Below are 17,332 nucleotides of genomic sequence, written 5' to 3'. Positions count from 1 at the left end.
GACTGACAGGGACTAAATTCTTCTCACAGACTTCAGTAAGGAACTGTGAGAAGTACACCCACTGCTAACACTGTGTCATACTGGTAGCTGCTCTTGCAAGGACCGTTATTGGCAATATCTCTTGTCTTCCACACATAATAAATTGGCACAGGTTTATCCATATGGTGATTCTGTAGCCCTCAGCTTTAGTAACTTGGACCAGCAGAGGATGTTGAACCAGCTACAGAGGCAGCCTAACAAAGTGCTAATAGACATGAAAATGAGTTTACTTCTAAATAATAACTTAAAATTAATGTCTGGATTAAATGTGATATCTTAATGAATAAAGTCTGTAAATGCTGAGGCAAAGCCTGACATGCTAATGCTTTCACATCTGAATACTGGAAGGTCTGTTCCTTCAGCCTTTATCAGAGCTAGCAGGAGGTGTCCAGCTTCCAGCTCTAGAGAAACAGAAGCTGTCCTTTGTTTTGCTGGGAAACTGGCATAGATTAGTGGAGTCATACAGCTGTACTCCTAGATATCAACCTTGTTGAGCCAGGCTTTAATAAGCACTCAGGGTCATTCAGCCAGTGGCATGACTGTGGAAGATTTAAGTGTCAGCTGTACTATCATTCTCTTTATGCTTGGTGCAAGACATTTTCCTTTAAAGACCTTTTTCTTCATTAGAATTCCCCCCCCCAGCATTTCCCCTGGTAACAACATGTGTTAGCCTTTGCCAGTTCAAGCTGGATTTTGGCCACACCACGGGTCTCCGTCATGTGGTTCCAAACAAATGTTCTCCATAGACAGAGCAGTTCTGGAAGTGTGTTATGTTTCAGCCCACCTGAAAGGACTGACTGTGCTCTCATCTGCTTTGAAACAGTACCTTACTATGTTCCATGTATATAAAAGTGAGTTAACAGGAGGCTCGTGGAGTTGTTATGAGAGGAAATGTTCAGCGCTCTTGTGCTGGGATTTTGTGCTGAACAGCACATGAAGAAGAAGAAGATTATATTCCTCATTATGTTCAGTTTCATAAAAACAGGGTTCAAGCAGGCATCGTATTCACTCCTCTGGTCAAAACTGTATATTCCATTCTGATTATGCTGTGATGGCAGGATTTCTTTCTAGCAGAATTTCAGAGGTATCTGCACACATGTGCCAAAGATTATTTTAAGTAATCATGATGTATCTACATCCTTAATCAGATTTAAAGACTTCACACTTAACAACAATAAAAATTAAACCAAACAATACCTATAATGTAGGGGCTTGAATTTTTGTTTAGTAGAATTTTAGGATGGGAAACATATCCCTAGCTAAACAATTTATCTTGGCATTTCCGTTTGGTAAAAAACCTCCACATAACAGTAATAATTTTAATGAGCAATTCCCTTTCCCAATCTATTGAGTCAAAAGTCCACAATGTATCTTCCAATCAAGGCACAAAAACATTTATTAAGTCTTTCTTCTCACCACTTTCTTCACATTCTTCCCCTTCCCCTTAAAAAAATGTCTTCTATACGAGACATTAACTTTTAATAGTCCAATAAGTTGTAGCAGTATCTGAGACTGGTTCTATCTGTTTTGAATTTAGTTAAATTAGAGGAACAGCACATTCTCAGCACATCTTTGTTCATTGCCTTCATTTGCTTTGAAAGGGAGGGGATGAGGGGGAAAAAGCCACAGTAGTTTCATGTTTTTCAAGAAATTTTATGTAGAAGTCTTTCACTTTCTCCAGTAGGATCTTCAGCTTCTCTACTGGAGGAAGAATGGTCATTCTGAAAAATATTTAAAGAAAGAAAAAAAACAATCCACTTTTATCTGCAGAACAAACTAAACAAACTAAACTGTGATCTTTGCCCAGACCTTGATTAATCTCAGGGCACATCAAGTAACATGTTAAGGTTAATACTTGTTTTGATGTGATTCTCTTATTTCATGCATTTATACTTTAATTGAACTATACTATTAAACTAGAGCAATTTGTTTCAATTGATTAGTTCATAGGAATTCAAGAATTGTTATTTTCTATTGAGTGGTAAGAAGGTCATCAGCAAGAAACAACAGCAACTTGGTTTCCAGAGTTGGGCAGTTATGCCAAATTATACCCAGCTTTTCAAGCTTTAGGAGTGGGCAGTTATCAGTAAATGCACATTCCTTCTTTAACTGAAAACTGAATTCAGTTGCATTAAAACAATGCAACATCCCACTCTGCAGTTTTTAGTCTCTTTTTTCCTTCTCCTGCATGATATGAAAATCCCAGATTGTGTGCAAGACCTACAGAACAGAGTGTTTTTCCCACACTGGTGCAGGAATGGACTCCCTGGCTTTTCCTGGAGCTGTATGTACCCAGATATCTCACCCAGCTGGCTGTGTTGCAGAACTACCAAGGCTAAAGATACCTTCTGTTATATTGTTTCAGACTGAAGAAGACTAAATTCCATGACAAATTCCAGCTATCAGTGGCTTGCCTGGAGCAAAGTGCTGCTTATTGGAAGCAAAAGCAACTGAGTTTATGTTCACAGTTTTGGTATCGCATTATTTAGCTCAACATCTTGTTTTGGCAAAGTGAAAAGTTATTCAGTGTTTTTAAGGAGCAGTTCTATAGGGAAAATACTGCACTTCTAATGCAGTTTCTCCATATGGAAACACTGTTTAATCCCCCCTCCTCCCAAAGAATGCAGGGCAATTTTTGTAATTCTATAGCCAATTTTAAGATTAAAGTCTAAGGTATTATTATTGTTTGTATTCCTGGAGAAGGCATTTCAAATACCAGTGTATAAAAATAGAATAAAATTATGTCACCAAGCTATGAAAACACCACAAAAACCTGAATAGCTCATCTAGCAGATGAGGTCTTTGGCCTAGATCAGATCTCAGAAACTGTCCAGTTTAAAGTGAGACAATGTACACTGAAATAAAAATCCTTGTATTTAATCAGAAGAGAAAGTATTTGGATGGTACTTTGCTTATTACTGTTAATTTGATTTCAAACAAACAGAAACTGTAACTGAAATGGTGGGTTCCTTCTCTTTGGCCAAATCCACTTCCAGGTACAACACATATTCCAGTCTCTTCCAGAAGTTTCATGCAATACAACATACTAGGTGTCACTTCATGAGCCTAAGGAAATGGATGCTTTGGAATTATTGAAGTGAAAATATTCCCAAATATATAGAATTTCATTATTCTTTTTTTCCCCCCTGAAACCTTATCTTACCTTATTAGTTCCTTATTCTATTTACTAAGGAAGGTGAGGAACAGTTGCTAATGGGACAGTTCACAAGTTCACCCTGTGAATTAAATAACAGTACTTCATGGAGGAACAGGGCTGAAGAACCTACACAAAACACTCACTTCAAAAAAAAGGGTTTAGGTAATGTTGTTATTCTTCTTGACTTGCTTATAACTTTTTGTCAAAAGTCTCAAAATTGTACTTAGAAAAACCTAAGGCACTGACATTTGATAAGATTAAATTAATTTGAGAACTGTGTGTTCCAGTTCTGTTGGCAGTTACTATTTTTCCCCCCTGAATTATCTGCTGATTAGGAAGTCCCCAGGAAAGTTCTTAAATACATGCGAGTTATAAATCTAATCAAATAAGCAACTGAAAAACAGCCTTATTTTTGTTCTCAGCTGTGCTGATAAAATTCCCTTTAAAAAGTTAGTATTACATATCAGGTATCAAAGCTCTAGTTAGGAATAGAAAGATTTGTTATTTAGTAATAGATGTTACTAGCCCAAATGCAAAAAGGTAAAATTTGTAAGGAAACCTCTTTCCCAGACTTGCTGAGTGGGGCTTCTTTTGCAGGCTCAGTAGCACACTGCCATTCCCAATCCACTGCCTCCCTAACCCAGGCAGGGGCAGCAATCTGGAATTGCACAGGTCCAGCTACTTGTATGACTTAAACACCAATGTCCTTGGTAACTACCTGAGCTTACTTTGTCTCTGGAATAAAAATATCATTAGAAGTGGCAGGCACAGGCCAGTGAAGGTTAAAATTAATTGAGGTAAAAGTAACTGACTGACCTTTGCTTCCTCAATGGCTTTGGAAGGAATAAAGATCTGTGGTACAGCATACATAGCTCCTTGAAGAGGATTGCAGTGAATGCCTAGTATCTTGTTAAACATGTCTTCTGTTAGTTTGGCTTTCTTGGCAAGACTATTCAAAACAGACTCCTTCTCCTGTTTAAAAGGAAGGTCTTCAGTTAGACACATCTGAAGTGGTAATAAAAACTCCAGAGGAAACTATGATGCTTTCCTGGATTAAACACTTTTAGGGCTTTGTTATTAGAGCAAACAATGTTCCAAATTCTAGTTCTGCTCTTAAAGGCAGGAATGCAAAAAGGCATTAGCAGGATACAACTATAAAATGTTGCAGACAGACAATAACATGCAGAAGTCTCTATCTGTGTGCCTTCTTACATTCTTCCTTCTGAGCATCCACTCTTGGTTGTTTTTAGAGACCACATTGGCTGAATTTTTGATCTGACTCAATAATGTAATTTCCTAAGCCAGACTCAGTTTTCTTTTTACCAGTGAGAAACTATGTGTATACTTTAACGCAGAGGCACTGGATACCTAAGAACATGGCTGATTTTATAACTGTATTTGAACTTACATTCCTCTTTAGATCTTAGTAAGAGCAGACCTTATTTAGTAATCCTTTTGTCATATTAAACACAGGAGAAAAGTTGATTTTACTGGCAAGAAAACCGATTTGATAATGGCTCCTTAGTATTTTTAAATGTAGTCATATTGAATTAATTTTAAATACACTGCATAGTTCTGTAAATTTGTGTTATTACAGCATTGTCTGAGGAGAAATGAAAGAGGACTTGTCTCTGTGAATATTTTGAGTTCCCAATACTTAGGATAGGTTCAGGAAATGCACAAAAGAACAAGCATATTATTGCTGACCTTTATGAACTGTGCATAAGACTCTTCTCCAGGTAATGGAGGATTCACTACAATATCCATTGCTGCTTGTCCTGAGACTTGGGGATAAAGGCGAACAGAAAGCAGCTTAACAAGCTGTCCTTTAATTTCTGGGTGCAAGTAAATGACCTCCACATAATGTCCTCTGTAGCCACATCTGTGACAAAGTGAAAGGAAAAGATTGGTCAACCTTGAGTGTATAAATACTGGGAAAGCAATGAAAGTGACTGCAGAGTAGGAAAGACAATTAATGAGAATCTTACAATATGTAACATGCAGGTTGTTGAAACAGCTCTTACATTGATAATGGTTCAAGATGGAACTAAATGTCCCTAAGTCCTAGTATCCCATACAGAGACAAAGGTGTACATGCAGCTTCCCTGTCAGGTGAGTTAACATGGATTGTTTAATCTTCAGAACAGGAGCACATGGCTGCAGTAGCATATATTTCATCAGAAAATTCTTTTTCTTCCATCTCTTCCTCCCCAAAACAACCAAACCCAAACATTTACAGCATTAGACATCCCAGTAATTATTGAGCTGTTCATCTGAATGTTGGAGACCAATTTTCCATTATCACAGGTCAAGACTGCTACTGTAGGATTTCACCTCTGTGGAACTGAGGCATTAGGTGTCTGAAATAAATGTGCTTATTATTTAATACTTTGAAAACCACAGAGCTAATCCATTACTCTGTGCTTTAAATGCTTTTTTTCCTTTTCTTGATAGTTTTTAGTTAAAATTCATAGAAGACGGTGGATTACTTTCAGGTCAGTAACATGAAAGGGCTGTCCAACCAGATTAATGAGGAAGATGAAATAAAAAAAACTAAATCAGACTTACCTGCCCATGACTCCCTTAGAGGTGAAAAGAGGCCAGCTCAACATTGTTTTAGTACTCAGGTCCCACCTCATACAGAATCTTTTTGAAAGAATGGAACTGGCATCCTTCAGAGTACACATTGTCCTGGTAAACCTGAACAGTCAGAAGACATTAATGTGCTCTGTTCTCCAAACTAAGGATAAAACATGGCTTTTTAGAGAGTCAGATCTGAACTGAAGAAACAGTGGTAACACTCAAAACTTAAGAGCTGTTAGAAGACACAAGGTTCTTTGTTAAATAATAGTTACTGTCATGATATACTTCATATCATGTGACCATAGTTAAAGGAAGAACAGTGAGCTTCTTTGTACACAATTTAACCTTTACTTGCACATTTAAATTGATTTTCCTTCTGTTTCTTTCATTTGAAGTGGTCTCAGCTTCACACAGGTTTTTAGGTCAGTTCCAACAAAGTTCTTCCTTGTGTTCCCTACACTTTCTCTCTAGTTCAAATCCAGATCAAGCAACCTGTTATATTGATCCTTTGATACTAAGAATCTTGAATGTTTGTTCATGTCTTAATATAACAGAGAATCTGTTCCCTGTACCACACATGGAACAAAATTACACTTCATATGAGTACTCTCAGCTGTGCTTTTGAGAGAACAGAATATTCCGTTACCTCATCAGCCAGAAGAACAAGTTTCTCTTGTATCACATCTTCAATGCACTTTCTGGTTTGCACCTGTCCTATAGTATGATTTTTAAAGCAAGAAGAAAGTTAGTGGAGCACATATATCTAGATATCTAGATGTATCTAGATATATATCTTTTCACCCAGACCTAGTAAGACTTCCAGCTTTTCAACAAGATATCCCTCTTTCTCAGAAAAGTGCTACTGAACTTAAGAATTCACTTCACCAAGTATGAAATTAGGGAGCATTTTTGGAGGAATGATGGTTCAAGGTAACTTAGTCCATCTCAAGCAAAGGAAATGTGATATAAAGTAATCAGTCAATGACTTATTAAGAGTACTCTGTGTATAACTTATAATTTTAAATGCTCACATGCATGATAGGTCAATGGGATCTAGTTTCTCACTGATCAATCTCAACTACTCAAAAACCTAAATTCTGAGGGAGGCAGTGGTTGCCATGGAGTTCAGAGAGTATCTACAGTCATTGCCTCTGAGAAGCAAAAGGCTACAGGCCATGCCAGAAGCAAGATCTTTCATAAAGACCAAAGGAATGACTGAAAGTCATTCCACAAGTCTGCAGAAGTTCAGTGGAAGCAGTGGCTTCAAATGGGATCCAGTGAAGTGAACCTGCTCCCCACTCTCTGGAGTTCCACAAAACTGAAAAAATATTTCTGAAAATATGACATACTGTCCTACTTAGAGCATTGACTGTAAAATTCAGCTTTACATATTTGATGTGTATTTAGGATTTGCCTGCAATGTCAAATGAATGAAAAAGAAAAAAAAATTGGTCTTAAAATCAATCCATTAAACAAAGTTCCCAGACCCGTGGGATTTCTGGGGTTGATGATGCAGAGGAGTTTTGGGTTGCAATACACCTTGGCTTCATTCAAGGCACAGCAAAGTTCATTCACATCTAGAGCCCAGCAATTTTCTTCATCCAAATGGCAGTTCACCTGGATAGCAACTAGTTCAGATATGGCTGCTGAATATAAGGGATATTGTGGTATAGGAATCATCACTCCTGTTCAGGATTTTCCACCTCCTGAGATCAGGATCTTTAATATTGCCTTGGGAAAAAAAAGTCGCACACCAGAATTAATAGTAACTCTGGAATAAGCTACTGATCTTCCTTCCTAAAAAAGTCCAGAGTTAAGTTGGATTTCTATTCCAGAAGCATACAGTCATCTTCTCATATGAAAGGGTATTTATTTATTTCAAGTTGTTACTGACTGAGGATAGTCTAACTCAGCTTAATGGAATTCCTCTGCATGTCATGGCTTCCCGTGATCATGCCTGATTAACTGCAAAATTTAGGAAAAACATTCTGAGCACAACGCTAGAGGGAAAGGTGGAAACAGGAATATCAAGATCATGATTTTTCTGCTGTGCCCAGTTATAAGCAAAGAAGCCTCAGCTAGTTCTTGCTTGTTGCCTTCCATTCACTTTATCTCACTAACCACAAGAGACCAATAAATAAAACCAGAAATTAGAACTGGGGCCTGTGCAGATTCTCCTTTGGAACAGTGACCTGTTTTAGATTAGGAGCAATTGTGGCCAGCTGGGAACAAAACTGCATTATGTTTCCATTTTCAAGACCAAAAGTCTGCATGTCTCGGAATGGAAATATGTAGTTTATGCCCAGAAGATACAGGCAGAAATGTAATGTGCTAAGGTTAGTCCAGAAGATTTACCTGTGTGTGTCTGTGTAGGCTTTTTACATGTGAATTAAATAAAAGAGTGCATTTGGTACAGGCAGTAGAGAGACTTCTTGCTTTTATAACCAAGGGAGAACTCTGATGTACAGGTGCAATCAAAGCAAGCGTCCTTATCAGCATTTAACTAACAGTGCCCACACTGCCCAACCTGCTCAGGTGCTTCTCCCCTCTCCTCCGCTGCCCCTCGGTACAGGGCTCGTCCCTCGGCACCTTCCTCGAGCAAAGCTCCATCTTCAGGCACATTCAGGCGCTCCCCCAGGCCCTACGAAATGCTCTCACCGTCGTTCCTTGTAAGACTCCCTGGGACCACTCCCTCGGCCTCTCCCCGCGAAATGTGCACCGGGGTGACTGCCGAGAGCTGCCCCAGCAGGGCCCGCCCCTCCTCACCCTCACGGCCACACCCGGGGCTGCCCTGGCCCCTCCTCACCCTCACGGCCACACCCGGGGCTGCCCTGGCCCCTCCTCACTCTCACGGGCCACACGCGAAGGGGTGCAGACGCGCTAAAGGGGCAGAGCCACGCGCGGGGATCCGCCAGGAAAGGCATCCCTTTCCCATTCCCCGCCCCGCTCCTCCCCTGGCTCACCGCCCACTGCCCCCCGGGCTCCAGGGCCGGCGCCCGAAAGCAGAGTGGCAGCCGGGCCGCAGTTCCGCGCTTTGCGCTCCCTCAGGGAAGCAACCCCGCCGTGCCGGAGCGGCGGGTCCGCTCCAGCCGTGCCGAGGGCCGGGCACCGGGGGGCGGCAGAGGCCGCCCAAACACGGCACTGCCCCCCCCCCCCCCCCGCGAACTGCGCATGCCCGGCTCTCAGCGCAGTACCGGAGACGCTCGGGAGCCACTGCGCACGCGCCCTCTGCCCCCCGCCGTGCCCGGAGCCCCCGCCGGGACCGAGCGAGCCCGTCCGAGCGTGTCCCGGCCAACTCCGGCATCTTCACTGACAGCGTCGTGTCCTGAACACAGAGGGTAACTGCGCTGCAGGAGCAAGCGTGTTGCACCTGCTCTGTGTCACAGAACGCGACAGGGACGCCATTAACCAGCTGTGATTCTGCTCCAAGCTTCTTCATGTATTTTTGCTTTTTGCACTCCACGCCGACATCACATTCAAGTACCTGATTGTAAAAGTTGCCACTCCAAGGAAACCACTATGAAATCTATCAATAAATTAAGTTCCCGTTTAAGCCCTTTACAACAGAACTACTGCGGTTGCCCCAGCTTTTGGAAAACTTTTATGTTAAAAATTTAAAACATCTAAAGAAGTCTAAAAAAAATACACAAGTGCACAACAACTTTAAAGGAAAGAAGAAAGTCGAATGAAGGAATTTAGTATCTACTTCATTCCATTTATACAAATAAAGAACTGTGATTCTTAAATATATAAAACATGAAAACAGAAGTGAACTATTATCAATAAAGACATCTTTGAAAATTCACCTTTTAACAGAAAGTACTTAAATTATAGTACTTTTAAACAATGCTGTAAGCAGCACAGCTCAGTTGTATATTTGCAATCTGACAATTATCTTGCCTTTTTTTGTTTTTGAGGTGTAAGAAACTCAGGAAAAAAATACTCCTTCCATTAACGGAAAAGTAGTAGACAGAAAGACACTTAAAGTCATCAGCCAAGGATTTTCCAATTACTATACGCTGAGCAGTAGAGAAACAGTCAAACATCTACCCTGCCCCACCCCCCCACATCTCTCAAAAATAGTGTTTCAGTGCTGTGGATTAAATGATAACCAACTAAATTGATTTTGTCGTCTTGGCAACACTAAATCCAATGTCAGATCTCTTTGTTCTTTTTCGGAATCCACCAGCTGATAGCCAAGCATGTTTATAGCACCTTTGCAAACTTCCTGTACTTTCTTAACTTTCTGAAAGGGAAGAACGTTTCTCCAGGCCTGTGAAACACTAACTGCATCTCGAGACGTGATTTTGAAGGCTTCTTTTTTTTTTCCTGGTCCTTGTCCATGTGTGATATTATAGATCCAGCTTTTGAGCCTGGGGGTCAAATTAAGATCTGCAAATTTGTACATTTCTGAGATTTCTGATAATGGATCTCTTACCAGATCTTCAAAACGGATCATTAAATAGCGATTTTTAAGGAAATTAGGTGGTTTTAGAGTAGCCGTTTCATAAATCTGAACATGACTTCTACAAACCTCTTGCATTACTTTGTATTTGCTGTCTTCCACTTTAGTGCCATTGGTACTCAAGACAATTCCATTGTCACGGGCTAAAGCTTTCACTGATTGTTCCCGTGACTTAACGACTGCCCTGGGGTCACGGACCAGGTGAATAATTTTGAGATTCAGGGATGGGTCAGTGAGAAGAGGGTAGAGGACCTTCAAGTCAAAGAATCGAACTTCCTTGATGACAACATGGCTGTAAGTTTTACAGGCTTCCTCCACCTTGCTGAACGGATACCGTCCACAAAGAGTCTTGCAGGCCATTTCACTGGTAATGTCAGTGCGTTGAAAAGAGTCACAAGCAGGAGCTGAGCACAGAGCCCGACTCACTGCCCACTGGAAAAGATCGGATAAGTTTCTTTTCCAAGGCATGTAAGCATCAAACACAGACATGTCACACAGGAAGACCGACCTGACTAAGTCCCGCACTGCCATGTGTAAGACTTTGGCACTGTTCTGGGACATCGTAACCCACACGTGCCACGCTGGCTCCATCAGGTAGAAGACGCTGGGGTGCTGGCTGAAAAGCTGCCCGACAAAAGAAGATCCTGACCGCCAGGAGGAGAGAATGAGGATGTGGACTTGTGATGGTTTCTCCGCCTGAGGCATGAAACTACTGTACCGGGCAAACATGAAGAGTAAGAATCCAGTCTGAACTGTAACAAAAAGTATAACGACTGTGCTAGGAATCCGAATCCTTGCCATTCTCACCGAGGAAGAGCAATAAGAAAAGCTGAAAAAGAGAAGGGAAATGCTGGTGAGCCATCGCTCCTGTGGCACAATAACAATAAAACTTACACAATACAAACTCTTGCATTAGTAAAACCTTCCTTCAAATAGGCACTAACTGCTTCCTTAACCAGTTGCACTTGGAGATATTCATCTGCAGGTGACAGCTGTTAGAAACTGAAAGGAAGTAATGTGTGACAGTAAGATCACTGCACAAATAAGCAAATAAGTAAATGTTTGATGTTGAAGAAAACCTGGGGTTGATGCAGGTCAATTCTTGGATTTAAAAAAAAAAATCTACAAAGTACACAAAGCCCTCAACTTGAATACTGGTAAATACTGCCGAGAGATAAAAAAAAAAAATCCTTCTGAATGACTCCACTGTATTTCTGTTTCAGTTTGACACTACAATGATTTCTATCCCCTAAAAGGAGTAGATGGGAACATCAGTAACTGGCTGCTGAAAAAAAAATCATCTTCTTTTCTAATGTGAGTGCTGTACCCTGCAGTGGCAGCAGGCTGCTACACCAGTTGATGCTTGTGCACAACCCTCTGTTTTTCAAACTGCAGAAGATGGGTGAAAACTCACAACCTGAAGCCACATCTGGCCACATAGGATAAAATGAAAAAGCAGCTGACATGTGTCTTTGGTCTGGAGCGCATATACCCCAAGACTGAATACCCCAAGTTTGCACTTAAGGGAATTACCCATTTGGGAGTTAGAAATGACTAGACATATAGAAATGACATATAACTCCTAGAAAATTTTAGACATGTCAACCCCAAGTGGAACTGTTTTACTTTGAAGTCAAAGTTCAAGCCACATGCATTCCTCACAGCTTTTAATGAGAGGTTTTTGGCACCTGCCCCTTTGTGCCCTCAGTTGTGCAGATTCCACTTGTAGGCAATCAGTATAAGTTAGCAGGCAAGGTATTAGGAAAGTACGAGTCCTCATGTATGCAGATCATCTCCGTATTTGCTATCTAGCTGCATTTACACAATTTGTTTCTTGTTACAGTGAGAGAGACATACCAACACACTCTGGACTCTTGAAACCATGCAGACTAGCAAATATATATACACACTCATTTGACATAATAAAATGCATTAAGTTCTTAGTTCTGATGTGCCCACAAGAATTCTTCAAGACAATATAGTTGAATACAGTAAGGAGTGAAGATCAAGCACAAGGACAGTCAATGACTTCTGTAAAAGGAATAGTGAAGTGACTGTTGCTCCTCAGCCTAGAAAAGAGGCTCCCTAGACAGGGAAATCACAACTGGCCTGGAAAGAACAACTGCAAAAACACACTCTCATGACTGCTCGAAACAGGAAAATTGGGGGAATTGAATTAATGATCTCTCATTACAAAACCTTTTTGTATGCTGCATCTTAAAAATATGAAACTCCGCCTCAAAATGCTGTGGCAGCAGAAGTATACAAGAGTTCAACAAACTATTACACTGATTAAAAGTAAGTAATGGAAGAAGAACCTCTCAGGACTCACCAGAGGGTGCTGTTAGGCCAGCTCTTTCAGCACAGAAAGGCAGTATGCCAAAACTGCATTGGTTACTAGGTGAAACACTCCTCTGTGACTTGCTCTGCATTGCCTCACCTCTCCTTCTGCCAGTGCCCTCCTCCTTTGCCAAAAGCTCAGCGGCACCACCTGTCCATCCCAAGCTCCTCTCAGGAGAGCCAAAGAGGGGCTTGTTCTGCCTCCTTTCTTCCTTCTTTGCTCCACAGGGGTGCTTCCTTGGCTGCATCTGCCTGACCAGAGCAGGCCTGCTGACCACAGGCACGGGGGAAAGGGCAGCAGAGGGGCCAGACGTCCTTACTGCCACTCCAGCTGCCACCTCAGTGACAAAACTCTAGCAAGCACCTCCTCACAGACTCACGCAATCATTCTGTCCCTAAGTGGCAAGGGAGCTACAACAGGCAGAAAAACAGACTGTGACAGACAGCAATTTGCAGCACAGAGCACTCCAACACCTCTCACGCATGAAGTATTGCAATACTTGGTGGCACCACAATACATGCTTTTGTAAATAATGAATACTGCTAAGCATAAATTATTTTAATAAAAGTTACACTATTATTCCTTTTCTGTGATAGTAGCAGTAGTACTTCTTTTGTGATACTGTTTCTTCAGGGAGAGTTCTGGCAAACAGCAGAATAATCAGAAGTCTAACCATCACAAATTCTTGAGGCACAATCATCTCTTCGCAGGCCAATACAAATGTTCAAAATGTGATCTGAAAAGCATCTGCTTATATGGCTTAGTTGACAGTTCTAAGTCAAGCTCTGTCACTGGGCTTGCCTGCTAACAGCTACTAATGGAAACAAGATCCTGGACTAGATGAACCCTGGGACAGTCCCAGAATAACTATTCTTCCATAACATCCAAAGGAAATTATATAAACTGGCCAACAGAGCAATCATTTTCTTCATGACTTAAACTGCCTCTGATAGACTGCTGAGCTGCAGGGCCACTAGCATCTGCCACTGCTTGCCAAGAAACTAGATACAACACAGAAAGCTATCCAGTTTTACCAAGCAGGGTAAAAATACAGCCAGTGGTTGCTGGGCTTGTTTTCTAAAGAGAGCACTTTTCAGACCCAGAATGGCAGAAAAGAGAGAAAGAAACTGTGTAATGGATGATTATTTAGGTCTTGCTTTCGGGAACTTTTATTCATTTGTCCTGTAAGTCATGTAATGTTGGAATTGAGTAATGAGATCTTTGCAGGTCATCTCTGAAAGGAGTACAGTTTCTAAGTAACTTCCTTTCAGCACAGAATTCAACCTGGAGAGACCTAGTAAATTATCAACAATAAGATCTATAGCTTAAAAAAGAAAGACCCTCCTATTTACACTGCTCAATTTTTTTTTCTGGGGTACTAAAAAGATGGTAGAAAGACAGAGAGTGCCTCACATTAGAGCTGTAAAGAAACATGCTCTCTCTTTGAGCTTGGGACAAAAGGCTGGGATGAAAGACTCCCTCAGAACCAACAGGCCTAGGTCTGCTTTGGGAAGACTGAAAACCCTGGCTGGAATAAAGCAAAATATCTGAATGAGGAATTATAAATACCTGCTCTCCTACAATGGCTTCTGAGCAACTGAATTTTAACTGTCTTTGTCAGTCTTCCTTGGCCATTTTGAGTCTAAGAAAAGGTCCAGCACACTTTAATTTAAGACAGTTTATGCAGCACTTTTAAACCAAAGTCTTTATAGATTACACAGAAATTACTTCAATTTCATATAATGTTCTCAATTAATTTCCCAGATTGGTCTTTTCCACTGAAAAATTAATACCTTTTGGTAGCCAACAATGATTGTCCTGTATGCCTGTCATACACTACATGCTGACTTTTCAGAGCAATCATACAAGATGAATATAAGTATCACCTATGTACTTACGATTCACCAGATGCAGCAGTACTGACTGTAAAAAGAATGATAATGGTGAATGTCATCATGCATTTTGTAGAAATAACAGGAAAATATTTGTGCATGGCATTATAAACAGAGCAAAGATCACTTGAAGTTCTACTGTCCCTCATGGAGAAGTTTACTCACTGCATACTTCGCCTATAAGACATCACACCAATGCAATCAACACCAGAATTGCTTCTATGGGCTCAACATTAGGAACACGCTTTGCTGCTCTAAAAAGTGAAATTGCAGGAACGTGACAAAGCTGGTCAAAGAAAAATGCACAACAATATTACTAGTAATTCTTGCTGTAATTACCCAGCTGACAAAATATCCATTTCTAGTGTTCTTCTGCAGCTAGAAATCACACACCTTCATAAGGCAAAAGGTTACTGTATTGCAGATTGATCTTTGAATGGGGAAAGAAACAGTTCGTTTGGAGGGTGCCTTCTGTAACTACTGGTACTTCAATAAGTTAAAAGTCTTTCTAATAGCTGGCCAATACTAAATAGTTGAGATTCAAAAGCCTGCTTAATTTTTTTAATAGAACAGTGAAACTGCAACTAAAACAATAAAAGTACAGTAAATGTACTGTAATAATTCTGAATAATAACAATATATTAGAATTCCAGCTGATACTGTTAATTTAGCTTTTGGAAATGTACTTCTTTTCACAATCTAGGGGCAAATGAGGTTGGAACAAATGTTTGTAGGAAATCATCAGGCTGAAATAGTGTATAATACAATTAAACGTACCATGGATTTAATTACATGACCATTAAAGTTCTTTTTTTCAAAAGGTACTGTTTCCTTTGGGTTTTATTTATAATTTTTGGAGTTAGATAAAGTTGTCCAGCCTGAACAAAAAGCAGTGTTGAGGCACAGCCCTTCACCACCTGTTTCTCCATGCAATGCAGCTGAAGATCACAAAGCGTTTTCAGCTGCTAGAATTACTGGTGTTCAAGAAATGAGGTCTGCTTAGCTGCAATTTTTGTTAAGAATTTTTACTATGGCAAAACTGGATTGACAAAGAGACACCTACAGTGACTGTATGCTATTCACTTACTTGAGACTCTGAATGCAGCAGCACAATAATGTCCTCAAATTCAAACCGTCCTAGGACGAATGGGCTGAGGTGTGCCCTGTGTGCCCCACTGAAGCAACTGTTGCAACTAATAAATAAAGACAAATTCTTCCGACCGGTGTGTGACCTTCATCTGGAAAGAGAGGCTGGACACAACAGAAAAACTGGAAGGGATTTCCCGGAACGACGGGAAATGTTCTCTAACGCACCTTATTTCACGACCTGACTCTAGCAAACGAAACCACTTAACCACCTCAGCCATGTTCTCTAGGGGAGAGGAAAGAAGAAGAAGAAAAAAAACCTAACCAAAAAAAGGTCTGATTTTCGACAGCTTGACCTCTGTCAACAACCGACTGCACCTCAGCCAACGGCTCAGACGGTGCGACACCGGCTCCGCCGCACCTGGTGCTCCCGCTACTTCACCGCCACGGGCAGGGGCGGGGGCGGACGGCTCAAAAACATCCCCCGAAACGTAGTGCGAGTGCGAACAGCTCGAATACATCCCCCGAAACGTAATGAGAGTGCGAACGGCTCGAATACATCCCCTGAAGCGTAGTGCGACTGACTGTAAGCACCGCTGACACCGGAAAAAACGGTCTGGCCGCGACGACGAGTCCTGCGAACAGCCGCCACCCCCACCCCACCAGCCCGCCCGTACCTTCCCGCCGCCACCGCCGCGGCTCCGAGCTGCCGACAGAGACAATGAGCCGCTTTCAGACGTGGCCGAGGCGCCGGGGCAGCGGGAGGAGCCCGGGAAGGAGCCGATCCGCCCCGCTCCCGGAGCATCCCCGGGCAGAGGCGCAGGCTGGCAGAGGCGGCCCCGCCCAGCACCGGCTGCCCGCGGGCTCGAGCGGCACCGGCGCCCGCCCCGAGCGCGGCACCCGCGGGGACGGCTCGGGCAGCGCCGCGCGTGCCTCGGGCCCGCCTGCCGCGGCAGCCCCCTCCTCTTCCTCCCTCTCGTCCTTTTCCTCCCCCTCCTCCTTCTGCCCCCAAGCCCGCCCCAGCCCCAGGCGCACGGGGCTCGGCGCGGCCGCGTCCCGCTCGCCTCAGGCGAGCAGAACCGGAGGGTCCTGGCCCTGCAAACGGCCGGTTAACGAGCACCGGGGTCGTTTCTTTTATCCCAGCTCCACGCCTTAAAAGACTCCTGAAGCGTGGCTCTTAAACGGCCACATTCCCACTTCAATTTATGCATAGGATCTTTAACCAGATGCTTACTTTTTCTTCTTACAGAATCACAGCAAGCCATTGTGTCCTTCCTCAGTGAAGAGCATTTAGGTTGTTCTCTGCCATATGTGTACACATAAGATCTGTGTAGTAGCACTGTGGCAGATAGCACTGGTTTCAGATATTTTTTGTCATTTTATTTTGGGTCGCTTAGAAAGCTAAAGGAAGAGTCCTCGCAGACAGCCTTCTGAGAAAGGCTCTTCCTTCCTCAACCTCCCTTAATGGTACTTGCAGCAGATCCTCAGGTATATTTTTTCCCTGTAGTTCAGTTTATTGCTACAGCTGAAAAATCTTTTTTCTATTGCTTGGTTACTTACAGAAGTAGAATGTCTCTTCAAGCTTGAGAAACGAGTCAGAACTATGAACCAAGAACTATTTTCAGTATAACAGTGATCCAGGAAGTTACCACAGCAGAGGTATCACAAACAAGTTTTTTTTCCCCTGCTGTGGTCACACTTGCCTTTAGGGCTCCTTTCACCCTGCATTCACTTACTAGCTGCAGTCATGACACACACCTCTTTCAAAA

At 42.1% G+C, this 17,332-nt stretch overlaps 1 protein-coding gene across 2 annotated transcripts; it reads right to left on the bottom strand.

The window, feature by feature from the left end:
* Window positions 1-1,411: 1,411 nt before the first annotated feature.
* On the bottom strand, window positions 1,412-16,431 carry LOC135421773 (carbohydrate sulfotransferase 5-like). Of its 2 annotated transcripts, XM_064670504.1 has the most exons (7): window positions 16,241-16,431; window positions 8,743-11,073; window positions 6,426-8,420; window positions 5,765-5,896; window positions 4,904-5,078; window positions 4,013-4,168; window positions 1,412-3,105 (listed from the first exon to the last, which is right to left on the bottom strand). In XM_064670504.1, exons 1-2 carry the CDS (start codon window positions 16,366-16,368, stop codon window positions 9,867-9,869), a joined length of 1,335 nt encoding a protein of 444 aa, XP_064526574.1. In that variant the 5' UTR covers window positions 16,369-16,431; the 3' UTR covers window positions 1,412-3,105; window positions 4,013-4,168; window positions 4,904-5,078; window positions 5,765-5,896; window positions 6,426-8,420; window positions 8,743-9,866. The 2 variants fall into 2 exon arrangements, with proteins under 2 accessions (XP_064526574.1, XP_064526573.1); XM_064670503.1 differs by lacking the exons at window positions 4,904-5,078; window positions 16,241-16,431 and adding an exon at window positions 14,484-16,207.
* Window positions 16,432-17,332: the final 901 nt, after the last annotated feature.

This window comes from Pseudopipra pipra, chromosome 14 (assembly GCF_036250125.1).
Source record: "Pseudopipra pipra isolate bDixPip1 chromosome 14, bDixPip1.hap1, whole genome shotgun sequence".
Taxonomy (NCBI): Eukaryota; Metazoa; Chordata; class Aves; order Passeriformes; family Pipridae; genus Pseudopipra; species Pseudopipra pipra.
This window is presented reverse-complemented; position numbering and strand designations above follow the sequence as displayed.

Excerpts from the sequence above, each read along its gene's own strand:
- LOC135421773 (XM_064670503.1), bottom strand. The coding sequence starts at position 14,626 with ATGAGGGACAGTAGAACTTCAAGTGATCTTTGCTCTGTTTATAATGCC. Across the intron at positions 11,074-14,483 it reads ACTGCTGCATCTGGTGAATC|CTTTTCTTATTGCTCTTCCT; the intron begins GTAAGTACATAG and ends TCTCTTTTTCAG.